Genomic DNA, 24,305 nt, shown 5'->3' with positions numbered 1-24,305 from the left:
TTTTATAAAATTGTTTAAAAAAAGGTTTAAGTTAAAGAGTTGAAAAAGAAAAAGTGTGTAGCCTAAGTTCCAGACTTGCATCAGTATGTCAGGGTCTCCATGACCATTGTGTGACCATCAACCTTGTTTGTGTACTGTGTTTACTCACATCATTTAATAAATCTAATACTTGAAAACAGTCCAGTGAAAATATGATAGTAAGGCTACATGTAACATTTAACTCCCTGGTTTAAAAACTCCACAGACATTACAATAAGGAATGAGAATTAGGCTTGATTTGATCAATAATCTCCTGAAATAACATGCTGAAATCTAATCTAGATAATAATTAATTTTTTTGCATCATTAAACATAAAACAATATAACCTCTAAAGGCAATCTGTTGTTAGACTGAGTGCACCTGTTCAAACATGTATTGCAGCAATGCAGGAAATCAAATTTTTGTACGTCTTTAGTCACTCATGTTTTTTCCAGCAACTACATTTTACAGGCTTCTACACAAAACTGGTAGTTCTCTAAAAACTGCATACATAAGGACAGTTCTTCCACGTATTTGTGGGACATGGAGAGGGTCTGAATGAAGGATCTCTGGGGTCATTCCTCTCAGTCACTATCAGTACACAAGATCCCCTTTCACGTTCATACCTTTGCTCTTTCACAATGTGTTCGATCTACAAGGCCCGGCCCCTAGCCGGTCAGGATAGGACCAAATCTCCCCTTAACCATCCATGAACCATTCACACACCTGGTGTCCCCTCTCTTTCTGTACAGTACAGCGTACCATGTGTTTACAACTCTGACAGAAATGAGGCTTCTTTAAAAGAGCTTCTACACCTGCAGACTAAAGGATCTAACCACCAGACTGTACACAACTTGTATTTCCCCCACTAAAAGTGTTGGTTCAAAGGAATTACCAAAGTGTCTGCGAAACACCATGTCTGTGCTCAAAATCCTGTGCTGTTTGCTGCTAACGTATCACCTCAATGAGGGGAAGAAAATCAAAGAAAACAGAGCAGGTGAGTGAAATGTGTTTAAATGATCCCAAAAAAGTGTGATAAAAGACATTGGTTGCATAGGTCCAACTGCCTTTATTAATAGACACCCTAAATATTTGTATTTGTACCGTTCAGTCATGTCATGTCATACTGTCAGTTCACATATTCGAAGCAACAAATTATGTATTCAATATCAAGCTCCTGGTGACAGTTTTCAAACAGGGGGCACCAAACGGCAGTTTAAAAATAGTTTCTTACCTTTAAAACTGGATTTGTTTTCCTCTCATATTTTCTCAGAAGTTTATTTAAATTCACAATTTACAGTGACAATAAATGTACTGTAAAAATATTGCATATTCCTTATCTGAAACGATATGATGCTTTGTGAAGTATTTACAATAAGACATCAATGTTTTACAGCCTAACCATTACCTGACACGGAATATCCAAGTTGTGAATCATTTTACACGCACGTTACCAAAATGTATCGTTGGAAATGTTGGGATATTCTCTCCTCTAGAATTTAAAATGAACATCTGTGTGTTTGGGCAAAGTAGCTTCGCAACATGTGTTTGTAAAGATGAAGCCTCCAGTTGGAACCTCAGAGCAGCACAGCCCTGCAGTTCTCCTGTTCTACTGAACAACACAGAGCTGTGTGTCAAGCTGAGCTTATTTTCAGATTTCTTCACATCTTGTTCTTGTTATAATGCAAAACACTTGTTTTGTTTTATTTATACCAATTTGTTTGCTAATACATTTTGGGCGTCAGGCAAAACTACATTGACAATTCTGTAGTCTCAATTTTTAAAATCTTTTAAACAACTGAAATGGAAATGGCATTCGGCTGTTGTATTCTGTATTGAAAATATTTTGAATTGTGACACCATTAATGTTTTGAATTGAATGGTGAATGAATTGTTACACCACTATGCATTATGGTGGCTGTTGAAAATATAGAGAATACAACATAGACATTTTATTCCTATGGGATACAATAACCACACAGTTGGGAAATATTGCTGGGCATTAGCTGTCTTATTTAAAGTTTCTTATATATTGGCATTCTTTTCTTAAATCTGCTTAAACTGTTTGCTGCTGCGTTTGTTCACAATAATTGTAAAATAATCACTATGTAAATGTCATAACCCCAAGTTTCCCCTCAATCATTTGATATGGTGAATTAACACATAATATAGCCGAGAGTATATCTGTCTCTAGGCACTGCTGCAGTTTTTTGTTTATTTAAATCCTTCAACATTATTGTGGAAACCGTTTTAAACTAATTACAGTCTAAGATTTATAAAGTACACTTTTGTGCTCTGTTACTGAGTCAGGCTGTTTTTAATTGCTCTCCATCTTCTTATGGATAAACATCCATAACAGGGAAGAGACACACCAAATGTGGGATTTAATGTGCCGAGGGGTGGATGATGAATGATGGATGGATAATTACTTTGCATTACTTTTCACTGTGGAAATGTTTTCATCATATCAGCAACCAGAGCTCATCGGATGTCAACTGTATCACTGAGCATTTAGGCGCCTGGGTTTCTGGAATTATTAACATTAAAATGTTAGAATAATAAATATGCTGGACATGAATGAATGCCGAACCATAAAGGAAATGTAATGATAGATTTCTTTGGAGAAGGATCTATAAAGTGTGTGAGTGACTGTGGCACTGTGGTTTTAAACATGTTAAGGGAGGAGGAGTTTATATAAGAAATTACGAGAAGAGTCTGGCAGAGATTCACTTGATGGGACTTCTTGTGAAGTGTTATCTGTGTGCATCTGCCAAAGATGAATGCAGGACCTGGATACACAGCAAAGTGTTTTTGGAAAGGGCGTTAGTCAGCCTGCAGTCCAAATGGGCCCAAATAGGAATTGTCTTCCTGTTAACTCTCAGATAATTGTATCAATACATAAATTAAAACATTTCTTCTGCTCTTGAGTGGACAGATAAAGTAAATTGTCATGCGTTATTTTTAATCATTCACCTCAAAGTAAACACATCCAGTACCTCAGCATGTTCTGATATGCAGAGTAAAGAACAAACAGATAACTCTTCTGCTGTTTGATTTCCGAGGTGCAGTGGACACAGAGCAGAGGGTAGTCCGGAGGATGAAAGAGCCGTATGTCAGCAGTTCAGTCTTCAGGATGTTTTTAAAAGGTGAGGACAACTGCATACTGAACCCTCTGCAGCTGCACACTCTCACCTCCTGTGGCTTCAACAGCAGTAATCCCCTCATCATCATCACTCACGGGTGGTCGGTAAGGTCAACTTTTCTTCCACTTCACTGACTTGAACCACTGCATACAAAACATAGAACTTGGGCCAGTATGGAGGAATTGCTGCTGGCATATTTTCAGATGTAAATGTTGCATATAAATCCCTGAGATACACTGAAATCACAAAACATAAAGTAAGCACGCAGAGACTCTCTGAAACACCTGCAAAGACTCATTTAAAACTGAGGTCAATTAAGTTACGCATCATTGTTTTAACTTTCTTTTACATCACTGGGTGCAGTTAAACTGGATAAGGTTTATAATTTGGAGTTATACTGTCTCTTGTTTATTTCTAAGGTGGATGGTACGATGGAGGACTGGGTGTTCAGGTTAGCCACAACCCTGAAGACAAATCTAATAGACATCAACGTGGTGATTACCGACTGGCTGTCCCTGGCTCAACAGCACTATGCCACAGCTGCACAGAGCACCCGCACTGTTGGAAAAGACATAGCTCACCTGCTGCAGTCACTTCAGGTCAGGGGAAATTTCTCTACTGAAGGCCACTTTATTTTCAGAGTCAATTCATGTACGTAATAGAGTAAAATGTGATATTGGTGCGTTTTTATACTGAAGATGCAGCCTAAAACCCTCATAAAACCACCCTTCAGATGTCAAAGGTCTTCTTAAATAATGTACCTGTCATAAATCCCAACAGATACACTACCAGTACCCAGTTAGAAAGGTTCATTTGATTGGCTACAGCCTTGGCGCTCACATCTCTGGATTTGCTGGAAGCAATCTGGAAGGTTCAGAGAAAATTGGAAGAATTACTGGTGAGTTTCGACAGGGTTAGGGTAACAATTGTACTCTCTAAATCCGCTGGAAAAAATAAATATAGTTCGCAAAAGTATACATTACATTACGGTTCTTGATTGCGCATTGTGTCTGTCCAGGTCTCGATCCAGCGGGGCCACTGTTTGAAGGCATGTCTCCCACAGATAGACTGTCCCCTGATGATGCTGAATTTGTGGATGCCATCCACACCTTCACCAAGGAACATTTGGGCCTCAGTGTGGGCATCAAGCAAGCCGTGGCACATTATGACTTTTACCCCAACGGAGGAGACTTCCAACCAGGATGTGACCTGCATAGCATTTATGAGCACATAAGCCAGTATGGACTCCTCGGTATGATAAAGAACACACTACAACACGTCATGTGCAGAAGTTAGCACACCCATGCTAAAGTTGACTAAAAAGAGGAATAAAAAAATTATCTTTTGGAAATTGATCTTAATGCCTTAATTAAAAAAATTAGGAAAAATCCAGTCTTTAAGGACACCAATTTTCTTTGTGAATGAATAATGTATCGTAAATAAATAAATGTTCTTCCTTAAAATACAGGGGGCATAAGTAAGTACACCCCTATGTTAAATTCCCATAGAGGCAGGCAGATGTTTATTTTTAAAGGCCAGTTATTTCATGGATCCAGGATACTATGCATCCTGATAAAGTTCCCTTGGCCTTTGGAATTAAAATAGCCCCACATCATCACATACCCTTCACCATACCTAGAGATTGGCATGGTTTTATTTCAGTTATAAAATATAATAGCTGGTTTGATTTGCATTGAGAGATGATTTCATGGAAAGTACCCCAATGCCAATCTCTAGGTATGGTGAAGGGTATGCGATGATGTGGGGCTATTTTAATTCCAAAGGCCAAGGGAACTTTATCAGGATGCATAGTATCCTGGATCCATGAAATAACTGGCCTTTAAAAATAAACATCTGCCTGCCTCTTTGGGAATTTAACATAGGGATGTACTTACTTATGCCCCCTGTATTTTAAGGAAGAACATTTATTTATTTACGATACATTATTCATTCACAAAGAAAATTGGTGTCCTTAAAGATTGGATTTTTCCTCATTTTTTTAATTAAGGCATTAAGATCAATTTCCAAAAGATTAATTTTTTATTCCTCTTTTTAGTCAACTTTAACATGGGTGCGCTAACTTCGGCACATGACTGTATATAAATAAATATATTTTGTCCTTATAAAATAGTCCTCTTGGGATCAAAACAATATGTTTTAGAGTTTATTACACCCTAAAATATCAAAGTGTTGAACTGAAAGAACTACCTGCTCTTTTTATTTCATTAGTGAGGTTAAAGGAAAGGCCCTAAAACCTGTGAAAACAAAAAAAGGTTTATCTTCTGGGGACAATGAATATGCTCGGAAATGTTCATGATGTTATATTTGTTTTCTTTTTTATATTTCTTGTGTACAAATTGAAAAATTTGGCCTCATGGTGATGCTATAAAAAGGTCAGGGTGTCTCTTGAAAAGTCAGCCATTAGTTTTGCAATATCTTTAGTAGAACGCTGATTGTTTGAGTTAAGGATGGTGACAGGAGAAAGCTTACAAATGTCATGAGTAAATTTCACGATTTGATATTACTTGTGTAAAAGTACAAATTTTAGCCTGATGGTGGCGTAAGAACAGGTACCAGAAACATCAGTATTCAACCTCTGGGAACTTTGAAAAATTTCTGGCAATCTAGCAAGTCGATGTCCCAATTGACTAATTTATACTGTAACCCACTGTTACAGTTCTGGCTTTAGAAAAAGTCATGCAGAACAGGAGTGGAAAATTTGGAGATTTAGGTGCCTTGAAAAAGGCATTTAGGTTGCACTGATTTCAGCATGCCATCTTAAAAAGAACACTGTGATAAGACTTAACCTAAATATTTTAACATTTCTACATCTTTTCTGAAAGAAATCCCAACCAAAGACTATTACAGTTACTTTTTCAGGGACACAATTTTGTGTTTTTAAGGTGTTTGTTTGTGAGATTTAAGAGTGCTCTTGTTTGGGCCATTCAGCTTTCTGGTACCCCTGTGTGCCATTTACAAGCCTGCATCTGTGAAGAAAATGCAGAACTCAAATCAGAGCAATGTGTTCGGCTGCTTAACCGCTTACTGGTTTGCATCTTCCTCTGCTCTATCATAACATTTTTTTTTTCTTCTTAATTGGTCTTGCCACCATAAAACACTGGTTCAGAAGGAATATCTTGGGGACCAATTTTTTTTTTTCCTTGTTGACAGTTTCTCATTCTGTGTTCAGGCAGATGAAATATATTCCCTCCAGTCTAACACAAATGGCTCTGGGATTTATGGTGCTCCTCAATCCAAAACACGTCCGCATAATATGACAGTGAGAGCCACATTAAAGCATCTGTCATCCTCAGGAGTTAATTAGCAACATGTGCCTTCCTCCGCTCTGTCCATCCCTCTGAGCTGAGCTGCCTCCAGGCTACAAGAGTCTACTCAGAGAAAAGGCCTTCAGAGCAGACCAGCATCAGACATAATGAGGTGCTTTTAGGAGATGTGTCAGAAGGACAGTCTGACAGATGTCAGGCTTTGGTGATAATGAAGTCAATCCACAGATAATGGTCAGACACTATGATTAAGGTACTCCGCAACCTCTCAATCCACAAGAGATTTTTTTTTTTGTATGGAGATGTGTTCAAAAGCAGATCAAAAACATAATCAATGTCTCACTTTTAAATGTCCACCATCAATTTTACTTCCTCCCATAGGTTTCGAGCAGACAGTAAAATGTGCACATGAGCGGTCCGTCCATCTATTCATTGACTCTGTGCAGAATAAAGACAAGCAGAGCATGGCCTACAGGTGCAGTGGCACAAGGGCTTTTGACAAAGGTGTCTGTCTGGACTGTCGGAAGAATCGTTGCAACACACTGGGCTACTATATCAAGAAGGTTCGCAGTGGCACCAGCAAGAGGCTCTACCTGAAAACACGCTCTCGGATGCCTTACAAACGTATGTGGTTGTCCTTTTCATTTCAACCAAACAGATAAGATACATTTATATATCTCATAAGTTTATAGACCAACAGTGCTGCGTGTCTTTCATGGAAATTCAAGGATTCCACAATATTGTAACCTATAGATATAGTCTAGACTGATCATCTGAGATGGAAGCACAAGCTCATTACATATTTTAGAATTTGTTTTAAACAAAATAATTATATCATCATATTTAATATTCAATTAACTCTGGTGATGTTCTATATTTTCCTTTTACAAATCCCATGAAAATACCAAAACTACCAATAGATAAAACAAAGTCTATGTTGGCTTATCTGTCTTCTTCTTCTTCTTCTGCTGCAGTCTATCATTATCAGTTCAAGATCCAGTTTGTCAACCAGATGGAGGGGATCGAGCCCCTTCTCACCATCTCCCTCACTGGAACAAAGGAGGAGAGCGGAGAGCTACCCATCACCATGTGAGTACTGTACCACCTCCCAACAGGCTTACTTTACATCACATCTACGCTCTGTGTACTCGGTCTTTGACACATGCAATATGCAGCTGTGCTCTCAGCTCTATAAAGAAAGAAAGCAAGTTACGGAGAGCAGCTGACACACATGGAAACAACTGGAGCTGCTGCATGAAAGGGAACTATAAATGGGGATGATGGAGTGAATAATTTACTCAAGACACTATTCCCTAACTGTTATCCTTCTTGTGCTAGCCTATAGGCTAACCAGTATGAGAAGAGAAAATCTCAAGTACTGTCCTGCTTTAGTTGCAGACCATCGTTTTCTAATAAAGACATGTGACAGCCCGTTGCCGCATAGATGTTCTCTGCTGTAATAATCTTACTCTGTCTTGTTTTTGTGTCTTCCTTTTTAAACTCCAACAGCACTGAAAGGATTTCAGGTAATAAGACCTACACCTTCCTGATCACCCTGGACAGAGACTTAGGGGATCTGATGTTGCTCAAATTGCGCTGGAAGGGATCGGCTCTGTGGAAGAACATGTGGAACCGGATGCAGAACATTATTCCCTGGGGTGGCCGGGAGAGAAAACCACTGCTGACTGTGGGCAAAATCAGCGTCAAAGCAGGGGAGACGCAGGAGAGGTACAGCTCTAGCATTTTAAAGTAGTAATTTAGATGGAGGTAATTTTCATGAATTTATATACTTTTGGTAGTTTAATATATCATTTTCTTTTTTTGAGAATGCACACACAGCAAAGTGCAGACCAGTAGGAGCTTAGACAGAAGTTCATCTAAATTAAACACATTGCACAGCTCTTCTGCAACATGCCATGCTTTATTCCTCAAATGTTGTCTGCTTGTCCTAATTGGGGCAGTCTCTCAGGTTGTTTCTACTTTCTTTTTATATAATCCATCAATTAGTAATGTATTAATAAATACTACAAACACCAAATACAACCAACATTAAAAACCATCTTTTCATCTTTGATAGTAGGTAACTGCTTTGAAGAGATGGTTGTGCATCATATTTTAGAAGCCGATCATACTTTTTGTATCAACAATCTTACTCTGCTAAATAACTAGCTGTCATATAAATGTAGTGGAGGAAAAAGGACTATATTATTACTATGAGATGTAGTGGAGCAGATGTATAGAGTACCTTCAATTGGAAATAGTCAAGTGAAGTATATCAAAACTGTACTTAAGAACCGTAAATAAGTAAATGCACTGTACTGTAGTATTAGAGGATTATTACTACCTGAGTATTACTATTAAATGCAGTGGTATAAGTATTCAGATCTTTTACTTAAAGTTAAAGTAGCAATACTACATTGTAAAAAATACTCTGTTACAAGTAAAAGTCCTAGCATCAAATTAGCATCAAAATATACTTTAAGTACCGAAAGTAAAAGTATAATTATGCACAACATTATATCAAGGTGATGCTTATTTTAATTACTTTATATACTGCTGGGAGCTTAATAATACATAAATTATTGATTAGTTGATTATATTTTGTATTAATAATCAAATTCTGAAAAGTAACTAAAGTTGTGGCCCGGTTGCTTCAGTGGGTAAAGCAGGCGCACATATACTGAGAGGCTCATGCCTTGACGCAGAGGTCCAGGGTTTGAGTCCGACCTGTGGCGATTTCCTGCATGTCTCCCCCCTTTCTCACGTAGCTGTCCTGTTCATTAAAGGCGGAAAAGCCCAAAAAAAAAAAACTAAAGTTAACAAATAAATGTAGTGGAGTAAAAAGTACAAATTTGCCTCCAAAATGTAAAGTAGAAGTATAAAGTAGCATAAAATGGAACTTTTCAAGTCCCTCAAAATTGTACTTAAGTACAGTACTTGAGTAAATGTACTTAGTTACATTGCACCACTGATTAAATGTATATATTTAAAGTAGCTTTCATATCATGTTTTATCATGTTATATCAAGTTATACATCTTACTAATTACATAAAACACACATGAACACATTGGATAAATAAATGTATTCATTTGCAGATACAATAACATGTTGCAGTGTCCCACTCCTGACAGCAGAAAAAACCTTCTACATTTACACCATCACAGACCTTCGACGCCACCTAGTGGATTGTTTCGCACACAAAGAACTGGACTCATTTATCATGATGGACTGACCGCTCTGCTACACTTCACTGTTCACACACCACTAACAGCCAGTGGTGGAAAAAGTATTCAGATCCTTTACTTAAGTAAAAGTAGTAATACCACACTGTAAAAACACTATGTTACAAGTAAAAGTCCTGCATTGAAAATGTTACGTATCATCAGGAAAATGTACTAAACGTATTAAAAATAAAAGTACTCAATGCAGAAAAATCCTGACACTTTAGAAACTGGAAATGATCAAAACAGATCTTTCAACCAACTATGTGTTTAATCGTCTAATCATTTCAGCTGTGTTTTGTGTGCAAACATCTTAATTTGTAAAGTAACTAGTAAGTATTAATGTAGTGGAGTAAAAAGTACTATATTTCTCTCTGAAATGAAGCGGAGAAGAAGAAAGTGGTATGAAAAGAAAAGACTCAAGTAAAGTACAAGTACCTCAAATGTGTACTTAAGTACAGTACTTGAGTAAATGTGCTTAGTTACATTCCACCACTGCTAACAGCACCATGTCAACTACACTGTTTCTGTTTTGTAGGACATTTTTTTGTGCCACGACAAATGATGGGCAGCGTGTTGAAGTGTCGCAAGATAAAATGTTTGTGCGCTGTAAAGAAGACACACCAAAACAGCACAGAAGACAGCACAACTAATAGAGTCGTGTGGGTCCCTTAATCTGTTCAACAGACTGAAGATCTCTGATGGATGGCCCAGAAGTTCACAACTGGATCAAAGTCTGTAAACTCCTCAAAGTGAAGGCGCACAGATTTAGGCAATAAATACAAAATTACATGTATATTTAAAAGGTGGCTGGAGTCGGGCCTGGCTACCGTTAATTATTGGAAAAAATTTCAATCATTTGAAATCTTTTGCACAACTGCAGCAATGTTTTGGGTTGCCTTCAAAAGACCTGTTTAGATACTTTTCAATAAGGCATTATGTAATGACTCAGCGAATGGGAAGCAATCAATGGACCTCCAACAGGCGTGGAATGGTACTTTATTTACATTTATATAATTTTGTGGAAAGAAAGCATATATCCAAAATTCATAAAACCTTACAATTAGATAATTCCCAAGATATAATGTTGACTTACCTTTAAATCTGCTGTATTATATGCTGGGACGTATACCGACTCTATGGGGATAGTTTGTATATCTTCAGGTATTGTTAACTTCAAGGAAAATGATAACTATTTCTTGGTTGCATAATGAACCCCTTAAGAGACAGAGACAGGTGTACATAATGAAAGAAATGACTACACAATTGCAAATTGAAAAGGATGTTTTTGTGCAGAGATGGACACCGGCTATTCCCGGTCTAGCTGAATGGAAGAAATGATCAACCCCCTTTTGTTGTGTGCTATTATCATGAAATAATGTTTTTTTCCCCTCTTAAGAACTTAGATTGGTAATTTAAATGTTGAATGAGCATTGTTGTCAAGGAACGTTCAAAATTGTATGTGATCAATGTATTGGTTTGATACTAATTTAACGGTTTAAAAACATTTTGAAATTATTGTCTGAAAGATGTGGCAATGAACAAACAGGGAACACAGAGTCAGACGTTTAATGACCATTTGGTGACATTAATTCCAAAGGATGTTATGTTATGTCAAATGATCAATCTCATCATTTAAAAACCTACATTAGCCATGCCAATAACATTATATTAATACACTTGTTAATCAAACTCGAACCAAAGCAATAAATATACACTCTTCTTCTACTTCTGTTTTGTGGTTGGTAGATTTTTACATCTGTAAACTCAGAAGCGGGTTTAATCACAGAGAGCCGTGAGTAAACACAAGCTCAGGCCAAACCATCTTATTGCCCCAAAATCTGACATCTGAATGTTTGACTTTGATGGTGTAATGAAAAAAAGCACTCAAACCTGTTGAACAATCATAATACTACCTTTTACGTACAAACAGTGAAAACAAACATTTGATCAACTCTGATTTATTAATGCATTTCAAGTAGTTCAAAAGAAATTATATTTTTGCACATACCTTTGCAAATTTAGTCAAATTTTCTAGCAGAAAGGGAAATGGAACAAAGTAAATCAAAACAAAAAAGACCATCCGAGACACTGTATAAAACACAAGAGACATTAAAATCAGACAGTAGTACTGAATCTTTACCATTTTGGATTCTCCGTTTACACCACTTACACTTGAGTGCACATTTTCTCAACAACATAGTAATACATGTGAAAGACAGAAACATTTCCCATTAAGTATTATCCCCTCACACCCAGTATTGTCCACATCTTACCATATCTACAAAAATAGTTAAGGATGATTCCACCCACACACACCCCCACCCCCCCCACCCCCCACACACACACACACACAGCTTTAAAATGTGCCCAAGATAATGAAAAATACACTTTAAGCTCCGACCCAAGAAAAAGCACTACCAGTAGCACCAGAAAGACAAACAAAATCAGTAAAAGAAGCAACAGAGGATTGCATTTTTGTCTGTTCAGAAACTTTGCTGCAACACATAGATAGATAATAGAGTAACTATTTCGTTGTGAAAACACAAGAGAATATTCCATGTACCCATTTAGGAGAAAACATAGAAGGCATTTCTCTGTGAAGAGGCTAACTTGTTTGCTGTTAAGCTATGTGATACTCTGCATAGAATCTCTCTGATCGATGACGCAACGTCCTTACACCTTGCACAGAAAACAATGCTGAGCTGTGCGCCATACAACTCTTTTGGAAGGGTAGTCTGTCTTTGCTCCACCAAGTTGTTCCCTCCTAAAATAATTTTAAGAAACTGTACATATTTATTTATTTTTTTATTCTGCCAGTAACTCAACTTAAGAGTCTTCTGCACTCTCATCCATCTGTCTTTGAAGTTGACCCAAGTTTAACCTGGTTGGAGACGACTCAAATTAAGCTTTTAAATTAGAGCCGGGAAAGATAAGCATATTATACAAAGTAAACACTAATTATAATCTCGCAAAAAAATCTGAAACAAATTGTGGCTTATAATATGAAAACTTGTGTTTGTAATATTTGACTTTGACATATCAATCATCACTTACATTTAAGAGAATTATTAAACCATGCCAAGTCCTGAACCACATCCATTCCAATACATTCCAATTTCAGCAGTCCAAACTGATCACAGTGCTTGGAAAAACGGAAAGCTCATGAATGGTTTCAGCCTTGGTAAAGATCACTGACATACACTAGTACACCAACTTCAGTCACACTGCTCTGAGTAGGCACATTTTAAATGCAATCACACAGACAAGGAGGTTGTAACATGGGAACAAAGTTCCTTGAGAAAATCCCGTTCAGTAGGAAAAGAAAGAACAGCAGTGGATGGCTGACACATAGTGATTGTTCGCTCTGGTAAATGTCTGTTAACAGCAGCAACAAAGCAACGCTAAAATGAGAAGCTCTAGTTTTCCTCAATTGATTTAATTCAATGACATACAATGTACAAATAATCTGAACTGCAAGTAAAATCAATATCACATTTAAACCAGAAAGGTTCCTCATCTGGCTACAGTGGCAGAGAGGATCAAACTGTTTTTGAGTGGTTTTAACAGATTGTGTCATTTCTTAAACAACTGCCAGTGTGTGAAATTCAAAAAATGGACAGAACACAAGTGAAAATGTGGGCAGAACAATCACAAGAGGACACTTCTCATATAGGCAGGCTTCTTTGACCCCAGAGTTTTGCTTCCACTATCCTTACTAGAGCCCGACCGATATATCGGCATGCCGAAATTAGGCATTTTCCAAACTATCGGTATCGGCATTTATAAAAGACGATAAATGAATATTTAAAAAATAAAATAAAAACGGACGAAACACCCATCAACCATGTTCTGAGTGTTGGCGTTGCATAGTTTGTCCACCAGAGGACGCTCTACAATGTCCCTGTTGGCAACACTTGTGTTTAACCCTTTAAGTTTCATATCTTAAGTTTGTATTTTTATACATTTTATTTATCAGAACTTTAATATATTTTGATGTTCCTCTGTTCTGTTGTGACAATAAAACAAACAAGTTTATTTTTAAACTGCATTATCGTATTATTTTAATGAGAACTCATAAATAACTACAAATAACTAATGTTAGGGAAATCTGTTTGTTTTGTTACACGTTTATGTTTTGTTACGCGTTTTAAAAAAAAATATATATATATCGGCCGATATATCGGAATATCGGATTTTTAAATCACCAAATATTTGTATCGATATCAGCCTTAAAAATCCTTTATCGGTCGGACTCTAATCCTTACTCTAAATGTAAAGACGCACTCTGTGGTCGTTTAAATGCGTCAGTGTCACAAATCAGTGCCAAAGCAACACATCAGGGAAAAACAGCTATGGCAGAAGAAAAGTGTGATACAATCAGGTTGATAAAAAGCTATTCTCTCACCATTTATTTCAGCCCCAGACTATATCTCTATATGTAAACACAGCTGCGAAACCAAATAACAATACATATCCAGATGATCAATCTCCCCTCCACTGCCCCTCCATCTGATAACAGATGCAGATAAATGAGCTTAATAAGTTTATTAAGCTCATTTATCTGCATTCATTTCATACAACCTGTCCTCTACATAGCACGGCAGCTAGCGTCATACCTTCTGTACAGGTTTCAGCCAGGAGGGATTTTACCCTAAAATAAGCATGCAGCCAACTTTTGCACTCAATACACTTGTTTGTCGTTGTTTTATTAATCCTGAGAAAGTGAATTAAACAGTAAATAATCTTCATCATAAAGAAAATCTATTTAATTTAAAACAGAAAAAAAATACTGGAACATCTGTAATTAAACACTAAAAGAACATGATTTAGAAATAACAAGATTTTGATGGTGCTTTGATTTAAAACAATCTAATAACATTGGCAAAGAAATGAGTTTTTGTCCAACTCAACGTCTCAATGCATGATTTTGATTGGCAGTAAATACCGATGTGACTTGCAGTCCTGCCATCGTGCTGATGATGGCAGCACTTCAGAGAGGAAGAACAGGAAAAGAAAAAGGTAGCACAGTTGAAGGACAGAGGAGGGTGACTAACACAAAGCTGCTTCTCTCACCTCCATTCTTGTAAAAAGCATTCAAAGATTAAGACCACATCAGATCAGTGAATTTCTCCTCCTGTCTTTCCTTGGAAAAGTGATTTATTTCCTATAAAAGCTGTGTGAACCTCTGCTAATCTGGCTCTCAGAGCAGAGGTGCTGAGTGAGTTTGTTAGGCCCAAAAAACACTTTGGGCTTTGTCCATTGAAATCAATCCAGTTGCAAGTTCTTTGAATTTTGCAATAGGTGGTAAAGGTAACTCTTTGGAGTGAAGTGCTCCCATTGTAGGCACTAGGAAGACCAAGGCAAAGAGCAGAACAGCGTCTCAGCGTCTCACCTGTCCCATTTGATAGTTCTCTCTGTGCTGACGGGGGAGGCGCTGGCCCTGTGCCTGTTGGTTTGCTTGCTGCTGCCTCCGTTTCAGTGTACCTACAGGACATCAACATCTCGGTGAGACTCAAAAAAAGGACAATGAACACTAGAAACTAATGCTGCATCTTTTCTACACCATCAGAAAGGTGTCCACAGCAGAAGATGAGGCAAACATAGCAATAACATGTGAAATCTTTAAACAGAATAGTCACATTTCAAGACCCCCAACACAAACAACAACAAAGTTTATCAGCATGTAACATCTATCTTCTAAATCTGCACTAAATTATCCATCTAAAGTGGGTGCATGTGAATATACATGTCAAGATAGACACATATGATGTACTGTACCTGGCAGTGGCTTTGGTGGGGGCAGTTTGGGGTTGCTGCTGGGGGTGTGGACGCTGCAAATCTTGATGAAGCCAGCCATTAGCATAATAAGAGCGATGCCCATCAACAGCACTGCCCACCAGTGAGCCTGGGTAACAGAGGATATATTAAAGGGTATCTAAATACAGGCGAGAAATGTCGCAGAAATAGTTTCTATATGTATGTGTGCCATTGTGTTGATGGATCTTTGCTTTGTACTAAGACACTCACCACTATCCACTCTGCAATATTCTCATAGAGTTCTGCATTAAAGATGGCTTTCTTAAGCCTTGCCAGAGGCCCGTCAGCATCCACCAGACGACACCTCATGAACACATCGCAGTAGCCCTTAAAGTCATTGCAGGGTGAGCCAGGCTGCAGTGTTGTGGTCTTCTTGTTGAAGAATTGGGCCCATTTCTCTGAGCCTGTGCTGCTGCAGGTGTTGGGCTTCACTGAGGGCAGAAGGAGAGGGAGTGACCTTTGAGATACTGACAATAACTCAGTCCTGACAACTAAGAAAAAAAAGTTAAACTAACAGTCATTGATGTCATCACATCATTCTAGCTCAATATTACTACTGAGATTGTGTGTTTTGCAGCCAGTCACTCACTTTTCTCCATGCAGCACACGTGGCACAGCTCAGCTGCCTCATCCTTGCCCTCTTGGCTGGCACAGGTGCATACCTCCATACCATACTTCTCACAAATGGAACCAGAGCATACCTGGTCCAAACAAGTAAAAAAAAAAAACTTTTCAAAACCTTTTATACAAACACAAGCTCACAAACAGCACATACCAGACATGAAACAGCAAGAGGGCAACTAATACTAACATACCCCATTAAGGCAGACTTGTGTTTCAGAATGGCAAGAGGTGAAGTTTGCCTTTGGTTCTGAGGCAGGACACAGAGCAGTAGCTCCATTGCACTTGCCCTCTTGGGCGCACTCAGACTCCAGTCTGCACGGACTCTCATTCGCACCCTTGAAAGTACACTCTGGTGTGCAACATGGGCCTTGGCTGGGACTGCGGAATAAGAATTACAAATATGTAATCACAAGTCAAACAAATACTATGCTATTAACAGCAATATGTGTGCTAAATAATTATTTCACAAATTACAGGACTGAAGAAAGGCATGCTAATCACATCTGACCTGCAGATTTTTCCAGGTTTGAGTTTGCACTTTAGGCCCTCCCCTTCATTGGCATTATAGCAGCAGATGTCTTTACACTGATCACTGTAGCCACAGTCACACTCTTCTCCAGTTTCCACTAGTCCATTACCACAGATAGGCTGGCCAGACTCTGTACACACAGACACAACAGCATGAAGACACAATCTCTCTCACACACACAGACAGGAACAGATATGTTCATAAGAGAGAATTTACCAACAAAACAGTCATCTCTCTTCTTTGTCAGAACAGCGCTTATATTGCGGATGCTGCAGATTGAGAACTTGTTATTGTTGAGTTTATCCCCTGATGTGGCTCTGGCATACATGATGTAGTTTCCCTGCTCCTTTTTATCCTGCAACTTAGACTCTCCAGGGGTACATTCAATCCCAGAGTCATGCTGTAAAACAGTAGGCAAGTAAAGGGCAGAGAGACTTGAGAGACAGATTCATATAATAGATTGGAGAGCTTGACAAGAGAAAGAAGTGTACTGGCAAAAAAGCCATTGTTTTAAATCACAGTACTTACTGGAGAGCCAAAGTTGTGCCCAACCTCATGAGCGAAGGTAATGTGTGACACCTTGGGAGGGACGTGGGAGGCGTAGTTCTGCACAGTGATGATACCAGTGTTCAGAGACTTCCTCTTTCCGTCAGAGTACAGTTTACTCTTCTCACAGATGCCCCCAGAGCTTCCTGTGGCAGGTGAATAAATAATATATATGAGCAGAATGGATTGATATACAATTTAAATACTAGACAACATTTCACAGAGACTATTATTTGTATTTTAACATTGGGTTATTTTACAGTCGCAGAATGAAGTTAACAATCATCAAATAGGTTCAATTGGCTTAAACCCAAAGCATGTTTGTTCCTGTGGGGCACGGTGTTAAGAGTTACGTGAAGTGATCCTTTGAATCCTGCAGCCAGCTACCCTAGCAGGTAACACATGCACGCACGTTACGTCTTACTAAAATAATCTTTCTCTTTTAGAAAATGTGAGCCAAAGTTATAAAGTAGCCAAAAACCTGGTGCCTGAACTGAAGATTAATTGGTCACAAAAACATCAACTTCAATAATGAGGAACAGTAACCATTAAAATATCATAGCATATGCCAAACACAGACCAACTGCACCAGCAGAAGAATAATATGCAACAGAGAAAATAGAGTTAAAATGGTCACTCCAAAACTCCTTAATTTCCTAATTTTTTTCCCCCCATCGTTCTTATTAGTTACATCAACATATTCCATGTAAAGATTCTGAAAGAATTAGACACAACTTTATCACTGAGTATTATGAGCCCCACTTATGTTTTAACAAGTAAAACATATTCATTGATGTACAGGTTATACACCTACAAGTATGTATGGTCATGTATAAACTACCAAAAGGTAAACAAAAAAGTGAAACGTAACCCAAGTGATTTGAAAATGTATAACCTGACATGCCTGTTATAACTGCCCCAATGCATTGCCTCATTGAGTCTTGGTTCAACATGTACAAACAACTTACTGTACCTACTATATATATGAATATATGTAATGAAGGAAATAAAGATACATATTGTAAAAAATAATAATGTTGTTTTAAAGGGGCTGTATTTCAAAATACTGAAAAACGGCTCCCACAAACCGTTCCCCAATATGTGAAATACGTATGTTTTTTCACGGCCACATGCACTAACATGCACACGCAACTGGACCGGCTATCAAAACAAAGAACAGATAAGCTTGGATTACAACAGACACAGAGGGAGTGTGACTTCATTCTCTGCTCAGGACGCCATTACTCCACTTTATCTTTACATAGCATAATTTGTTTACGGCTATATTAATGTTCTGAATGTTGAGAACAGCCCCTTTAAAAACCGCAAAACTATGAATTTAAATGTGATGAATTTCCTGCTTTTTTCTGTAAATTGAATTATGGAAATGGCGAAAAACAATATCAACTTGAAAAAACACTGGAAACCACTTTAAAAAAATAATCATGCCTGTAGTGATAATGTTTTTCCCCATAATCCATAAACCCAGTCATAAGGAGGCAACTTCAGCTTTTAGAAACAAAGCAATAAACAATGTATCCATTATGTGCAAGTGCAGTATGTAGTATGGCTGCACATTATACGTTTGTTCACTCTGTGTGTGTGTGTGTGTGTGTGTGTGTGTGTGTGTGTGTGTGTGTGTGTGTGTGTGTGGTCTTGTGTAGCTCAGTATCCCTGATGGCCGCTCGTTCTAGCCTCTCTTTGTTCAAATAATCACCCCACCGCTCACTGCAGCCCATTCTCTTCTCCATCTCTTGTCCTCAATCGATTCTTTCAGCTTACAGCATTGCCAATTTGCCCGTATTGATTTTCTGCGTTTGTTGCTGTATTGCTCTTCATGTTGAGATGGTGGTGTCTGAACTTATTCAAAAGGAATAGGAAGGAGAACCCACCATTACTGGCCAGTCCAAGCTGTATTTTGTTCAGAGGTCATTAAAGCTCCCCTTTTACCACTGCACCCAAGTCTCAACATATTTTTTTAACATATCAGGTTATTAATGACTAAAACAAAAATACGTTCTAATCAGTGTGACAATTTAGTCACATCTTCTTTCTTCCATGACCAGACTGACCAGAATGTTTGTGTTGCTATACCAATCGCTTTGGAAGCCTTTTTGTGAAAGGTAAAGGTTATATTTAGGTTGATACCTTGGATGATGCAGAAGATTAGTGTGTTCATGATTTTTCCTTTCCTAATAAAGGCCCTACTTCACTCTCAAAAGTGTAAGTGTGTGTGTGTGTGTGTGTGTGTGTGTGTGTGTGTGTGTGTGTGTGTGTGTGTGTGTGTGTGTGTGTGTGTGTGTGTGTGTGTGTGTGTGTGTGCGTATGCATATGTGTGTGTGTGTGTGTACCAACCTGAAGGAGCCCCAACCCAAGCCAAGCCAAGAACCCCATCATCAAAGTCCCTGTCAGAGAAGACATAGGCTAGGCAGTAGTCATCGTGGTTCTGCTCAGAGTTAAGCTCCAAAAACTTCTCCACTCCAATGTTGGCAAAGCGAAACGGATTGGTTTTGTCTTTTTCATCGTTGGTAGTATTTATCTGAATAAAGGAGAGTTGAACACAAGACACCCTTACACTGACAGATTAACAGATAAAGTGGATAGAAACTATAAAGTCTTTAACATGACAAATATATTCACACAGTACAGTCCACAGCACAATGTTCGCTGCTAAGAAGACCGGTAGACGGACTTCTTCACTCATATTAGCAGCTTGATTCCTTTCCGGTCAGCCGTTGTATAAACTGATTCTGCAGCACTGACATTCAACTCACCCTGATCCTTTTTACCATGAAGCTAATGTTTCGGATGCCCAGGAAGTCTGTGGCCTGGTAAATTGAGTCAATAGCCTTTACATGGCTGGAGATCTGCAAAGAAAGTGAAGGTGAAGTGAAAGTGGAGTAAGGACTATGCAGCAGTTTAAAAAGCAACATATCATGCATTTATGTGTATGAAACTTAGCTTTGTCACATTTCCAGAGGCTGCCATTTCTGACAAAAAGGGTGACTCTGATCTTTAGGTAATTCTTGGATTTGAAACCAGCAGGGTACAAAATTAGCACCATTTACCAGCCAAATGCTGGTAAAATATGCAAGTGGCTGGTAGATCTGCTTCACTCACCAGCCAAAAAAACTATGATAATCTACTGAGTGCCTTGAAAAATGTGAACATTCACTAGCCATTTGGCTGGTGAACAATAAAGATAATTTTGCACCCTGGGTGCCAGCATGAGGCTTCCAGACTTAAGTGTGTATACACTGTGTGCTTACCTGGGCAATGACAGCCTCTCTTGTGCCGTAGTATTTGAAGAAGAGGTGGTCAGTCTGGATGAAGAGCTGGCAAGTGTTTTTCTCTTTCGCCGCTGCCCTCTTTCTCCTCAGAATAACAGGACCTTGGGAGCTCTCCTCCTCCTCCTCCTCCTCCGACACACTGTTCACCCCCTGTACAAAAAAACCAACCATCAGGATCAAACGGAAGGGAGATGGAGTCGGGACACATTGCCGTATTTAAAAAGTTGAGCCTGACGTCAACATTGCAAATAATCAGGTGTTAGATTGAAGCCGTGTACACTGGTACTAAATATATACACATGCTCTTACTGTTAGTGTAAGGTAGGCTCCATATGAGGTAAGATCGTTTTAATCCCATGAGCCATGTCCACCTGTGTGCTTAATTAAGAGCTGAAAGGAGGGGGGAGGGTGCTTTGTTGTGATGCAGGCACTTACTTTGAGCGGCTCCTCTACTACAGATGCCTGGTACTTCCTCATCCTCTCAAGCACCGAGTGGTCAGCGCAGCCGCCCTCTGAGCCATACTTATGAGGATAATCTGGTGGATAGGGAGGAGATAAAGGAATGGTTGTGAAGGGCTTACACTGCATCATGGGCCTCTTTAGAACCATGTGTGGTGGACTGGAGAAGGTGAATCAGAGTGAGTCAAGGTGTAAGAGTAGCTGCATTGAATAAAAAGCTTGAGCAATATCACTTTTCTCTCTACAAATCCAAATACGGATGTTATCTTCCACTCTTCTTCCTCTCTGAGCAGAAAAAGGTATTGATCTGCATGATCTGCCTCTACTAACTGAAAACATTGCTTCTCTGTTCAATCCAGCCTTTTTCCAATTTACAACTGCTGTGTAACAAAGTTGTCTCCAAGCTAGTACTCACACTGCATTGAATTTTGAAGGGCAAAGGGGATGGGGCTTCAAACTAACTCTGTGTCCTACAATACGAATAGAATTTCCAGTCTTTTGGTTCAACCAGTTCAGATCAACAAATGTCAAACAACGCTGCCGTGTTACATTAATAGACTACTCGGGGGAATTCTCACAGTATTTTCACACAATTACAATCTCCACTGCGTTCCTACCCAGACTGCACACAGTGTACAAAGTCACTGCTTTTTCTTTTTTCATATAAAAATACACATTTCAGCAACAACAAATGAATATGTGTCCCACTAGAGCATGGCCATCTGGCTTCAGCAGCCGTCTTTACTGGATCACAAAAACAAGGTGGGATTTACAATATACAATCACCACCTCTGCTGGTAACCACAACACAGTTCATCACTGGCCACACCCATAAGGCAATCCCACGTCAAAGACAGTATGATTCAAAGTTTCCCTACATCTTTAAAAAGGTTATTTCAGATAAAGGAGGTATGAAGATACAAACTAATGACGAGGAATAGATCATGTTTATTTAATGTGCCATGCAGTATTAAGCTTATTGAGCGTCAGCAGCCAAAACTCCAAATTACTTGAACAATGATGAACAATGCTGATAGTGTGCAAGTGTTTTTATATCATTTTAAGGGACTGTTATACAAAAAAAATTATGATGTTGGTTTTAATGAGGGATAGTTTTATGGCAGTTTACAGATATGTATCAGCGTTTTATTTGACCGATAACGTTAATTAATTAAGAAGTGCGCTACTTTGGCTCCACTACAGCTTCACCTCTTTTACTGTGTATTATGTTGAAAGTTTCTAATTTATTAAATAATTGCTTAAAGTATTTAAACATGTTTGTGTTGGAGTTTGTAAAATTCCAACACAAACATGTTGTTCCAAATATCGGTTATCAGTTTCATTAACTACTAATAATCGGTATTGGCCTTGAAAAACCAGTTTCAATTTAAATGTTGTAAACCAATGGGTCACTTGCTTCTGAGCAGCTTGTATTTGCAAAACTTAGGATCCCAATAATAGTAGTGCAGAACATCAGCCTGAATGTCTTGCAACTATTGTCGGTCATACAGTCAAGAGAACAGTCCTGTGCTGGTTACTGAACTGACTGGACACAACCTCTCACAATGTGTTTTCAATTCCATCAGAGAAAGCCCTCTTTGTCCCTACAGTGAATGCCGTCTCATTCAACTGCTAATCAAAAGGCCCTTGCAATTTGGACAGAAGTAAGAAAAGAAAAGAAAAGCCAAGAGTTAGAAGTGAGGACCATCATTCCTCTCTTTTTTTACCGATACCAAAAACCACAGAGACTTCTAAAAAACAAGATTTCACAGTTTGAGATATTACTAATGGCAGACAGACTTGAGTCAAATCTTAAAATGTAGTTTTATTCTGTGAGAGACTATTAAAGTACAGCTCACACTGCCCATACAGTGATTCATTTTTACAAGTTTACTGGCATCTGAAAAGTCAACTAAATATCTTAAAGTGCTCATTTTATGCTCATTTTCAGGTTCATAATTGTAAGAATTATGTGGTTTGATTTTCAAAAAACACCATATTTTTGTTGTACTGCACATTGCTGCAGCTCCTCTTTTCACCCTGTGTGTTGAGCTCTCTGTTTTAGCTACAGAGTGAGACATCTCACTTCTGTTTCTTCTTTGTTGGGAGTCGTACATGCGCAGTACCTAGGTAAGCACTGCTAGCTAGTCAGTTGCAGAGTATGAGGGCATGCCACGCTAGCAGCTAGGCAAGCATTATAACGTGTGTTACAAAGTGACGCACGTTTGTCACGGAAGGAAAGGCTGGACTACAACAGAGCAGTTTGGAGCAGTTTGTGAACAGTGTTTCTCTGGAAGATGGTAAGTCCCTTTGGGGTGGACAATGGTCTTTTTCACTTTTTAAACCTATAACGTGCACAAAAAGATATATAACACAATAAAGGAAAGGGGAAAAGCCAAAAAGCATAATATTGGCACTTTAAAATAGTCTAAAGTTAGGGTGCATTTCAACCATCTTAAAGACCTGAATAGGTTTTAAAGCAGCGGTGTAGAGAATAGGTCTTTATGTTAATGAATGCATTTTTCAGCTATTGTTTTCAGTTCATTTCACTAGGATATCAAAATAACAGTGTGCACAGTGTGTCTTTTTCTTCTGTCTGCGACCGTTTACTTAATGTAGATGTGAGGAGGGGACACCTGAAAACCCCGCTGTCACTGTGCATTAAGGTGCATGTGGGATGGTAGGAACATGTGTTAATTTAATAATTACAAACAAGTTTGTAAGTGTGCACCACATTTCACCCGTACTCAGCAGTGATAAGCAGACAAATCTTGCCAAATCAGAATTCACTGGGAATATAAAAAGGCAGGAATGAAATGATGGAAGTTATAAAAGAAAAACTAAAAAAAATTCTTTATCTAGTGGGTTTGACTTTTCCTCAATTTCACCTGCAACCTTTTGTTCCCTCCAACCAGCTTCTTCTCCGTCACTACTGACAGAATGACATGCTGTGGGTGGAGGACTTCCCCATATCTATGCTAATTTGCAAGTTGGTTTCAAATACATTTGCTTAAATTTCCTTCAGCAGTTCAAAAGAATCTCCTTGTGTGTGTGTGTGTGTGTGTGTGTGTGTGTGTGTGTGTGTGTGTGTGTGTGTGTGTGTGTGTGTGTGTGTGTGTGTGTGTGTGCGTGTGTGCGTGTGTGCGTGTGTGCGTGTGTGTGTGTGTTTGTTTGTTTTCCAGAGAAGTAATCAGCAGGACAGAATCAGCCAGCCCAAAACCAGGGTGGGGTTGATATCAGATTTACTGCCTGTCTGCTAAATGCAGTTCTTTGAGCTGGAGTCATGACTCTCAAGTTGCTGGATTGCGTTTACCCACAACCACACCTTGCCTGTCTGAGCATCTATCAATTGGTTGTAGTCTGACATTA

The 24,305-nt window shown here is 38.6% G+C and overlaps 2 protein-coding genes across 3 annotated transcripts in view; one reads left to right on the top strand and one right to left on the bottom strand.

Moving 5' to 3' along the window:
- Window positions 1–934: 934 nt before the first annotated feature.
- On the top strand, window positions 935–10,321 carry lipca (lipase, hepatic a). The gene is made up of 9 exons (XM_078257583.1): window positions 935–1,016; window positions 3,088–3,266; window positions 3,582–3,761; window positions 3,943–4,060; window positions 4,181–4,414; window positions 6,828–7,070; window positions 7,421–7,535; window positions 7,956–8,174; window positions 10,207–10,321. The coding sequence occupies exons 1-9, from the start codon at window positions 935–937 to the stop codon at window positions 10,319–10,321; spliced, it is 1,485 nt and encodes a 494-aa protein (XP_078113709.1).
- A 4,440-nt stretch (window positions 10,322–14,761) lies between these two features.
- The window catches only part of adam10a (ADAM metallopeptidase domain 10a), a 27,632-nt gene continuing 18,088 nt past the window's right edge, over window positions 14,762–24,305 (bottom strand). For both annotated transcript variants that reach the window (XM_078249050.1, XM_078249058.1), the window contains exons 5-16: window positions 20,913–21,013; window positions 20,457–20,627; window positions 19,962–20,054; window positions 19,543–19,726; window positions 17,170–17,333; window positions 16,858–17,041; window positions 16,621–16,771; window positions 16,304–16,490; window positions 16,078–16,189; window positions 15,699–15,919; window positions 15,450–15,576; window positions 14,762–15,155 (exon numbers count right to left, since the gene is read on the bottom strand). In XM_078249050.1, coding sequence (XP_078105176.1) covers window positions 15,052–15,155; window positions 15,450–15,576; window positions 15,699–15,919; window positions 16,078–16,189; window positions 16,304–16,490; window positions 16,621–16,771; window positions 16,858–17,041; window positions 17,170–17,333; window positions 19,543–19,726; window positions 19,962–20,054; window positions 20,457–20,627; window positions 20,913–21,013 — 1,799 coding nt within the window. In that variant the 3' untranslated portion in view covers window positions 14,762–15,051. The remainder of the gene's footprint in view (window positions 15,156–15,449; window positions 15,577–15,698; window positions 15,920–16,077; window positions 16,190–16,303; window positions 16,491–16,620; window positions 16,772–16,857; window positions 17,042–17,169; window positions 17,334–19,542; window positions 19,727–19,961; window positions 20,055–20,456; window positions 20,628–20,912; window positions 21,014–24,305) is intronic.

This window comes from Sander vitreus, chromosome 1 (genome assembly GCF_031162955.1).
Source record: "Sander vitreus isolate 19-12246 chromosome 1, sanVit1, whole genome shotgun sequence".
In the NCBI taxonomy this organism is placed as follows: Eukaryota; Metazoa; Chordata; class Actinopteri; order Perciformes; family Percidae; genus Sander; species Sander vitreus.
Note: the sequence above shows the minus strand (reverse complement) of the source record. Positions and strands in the feature narration are given on the sequence as shown.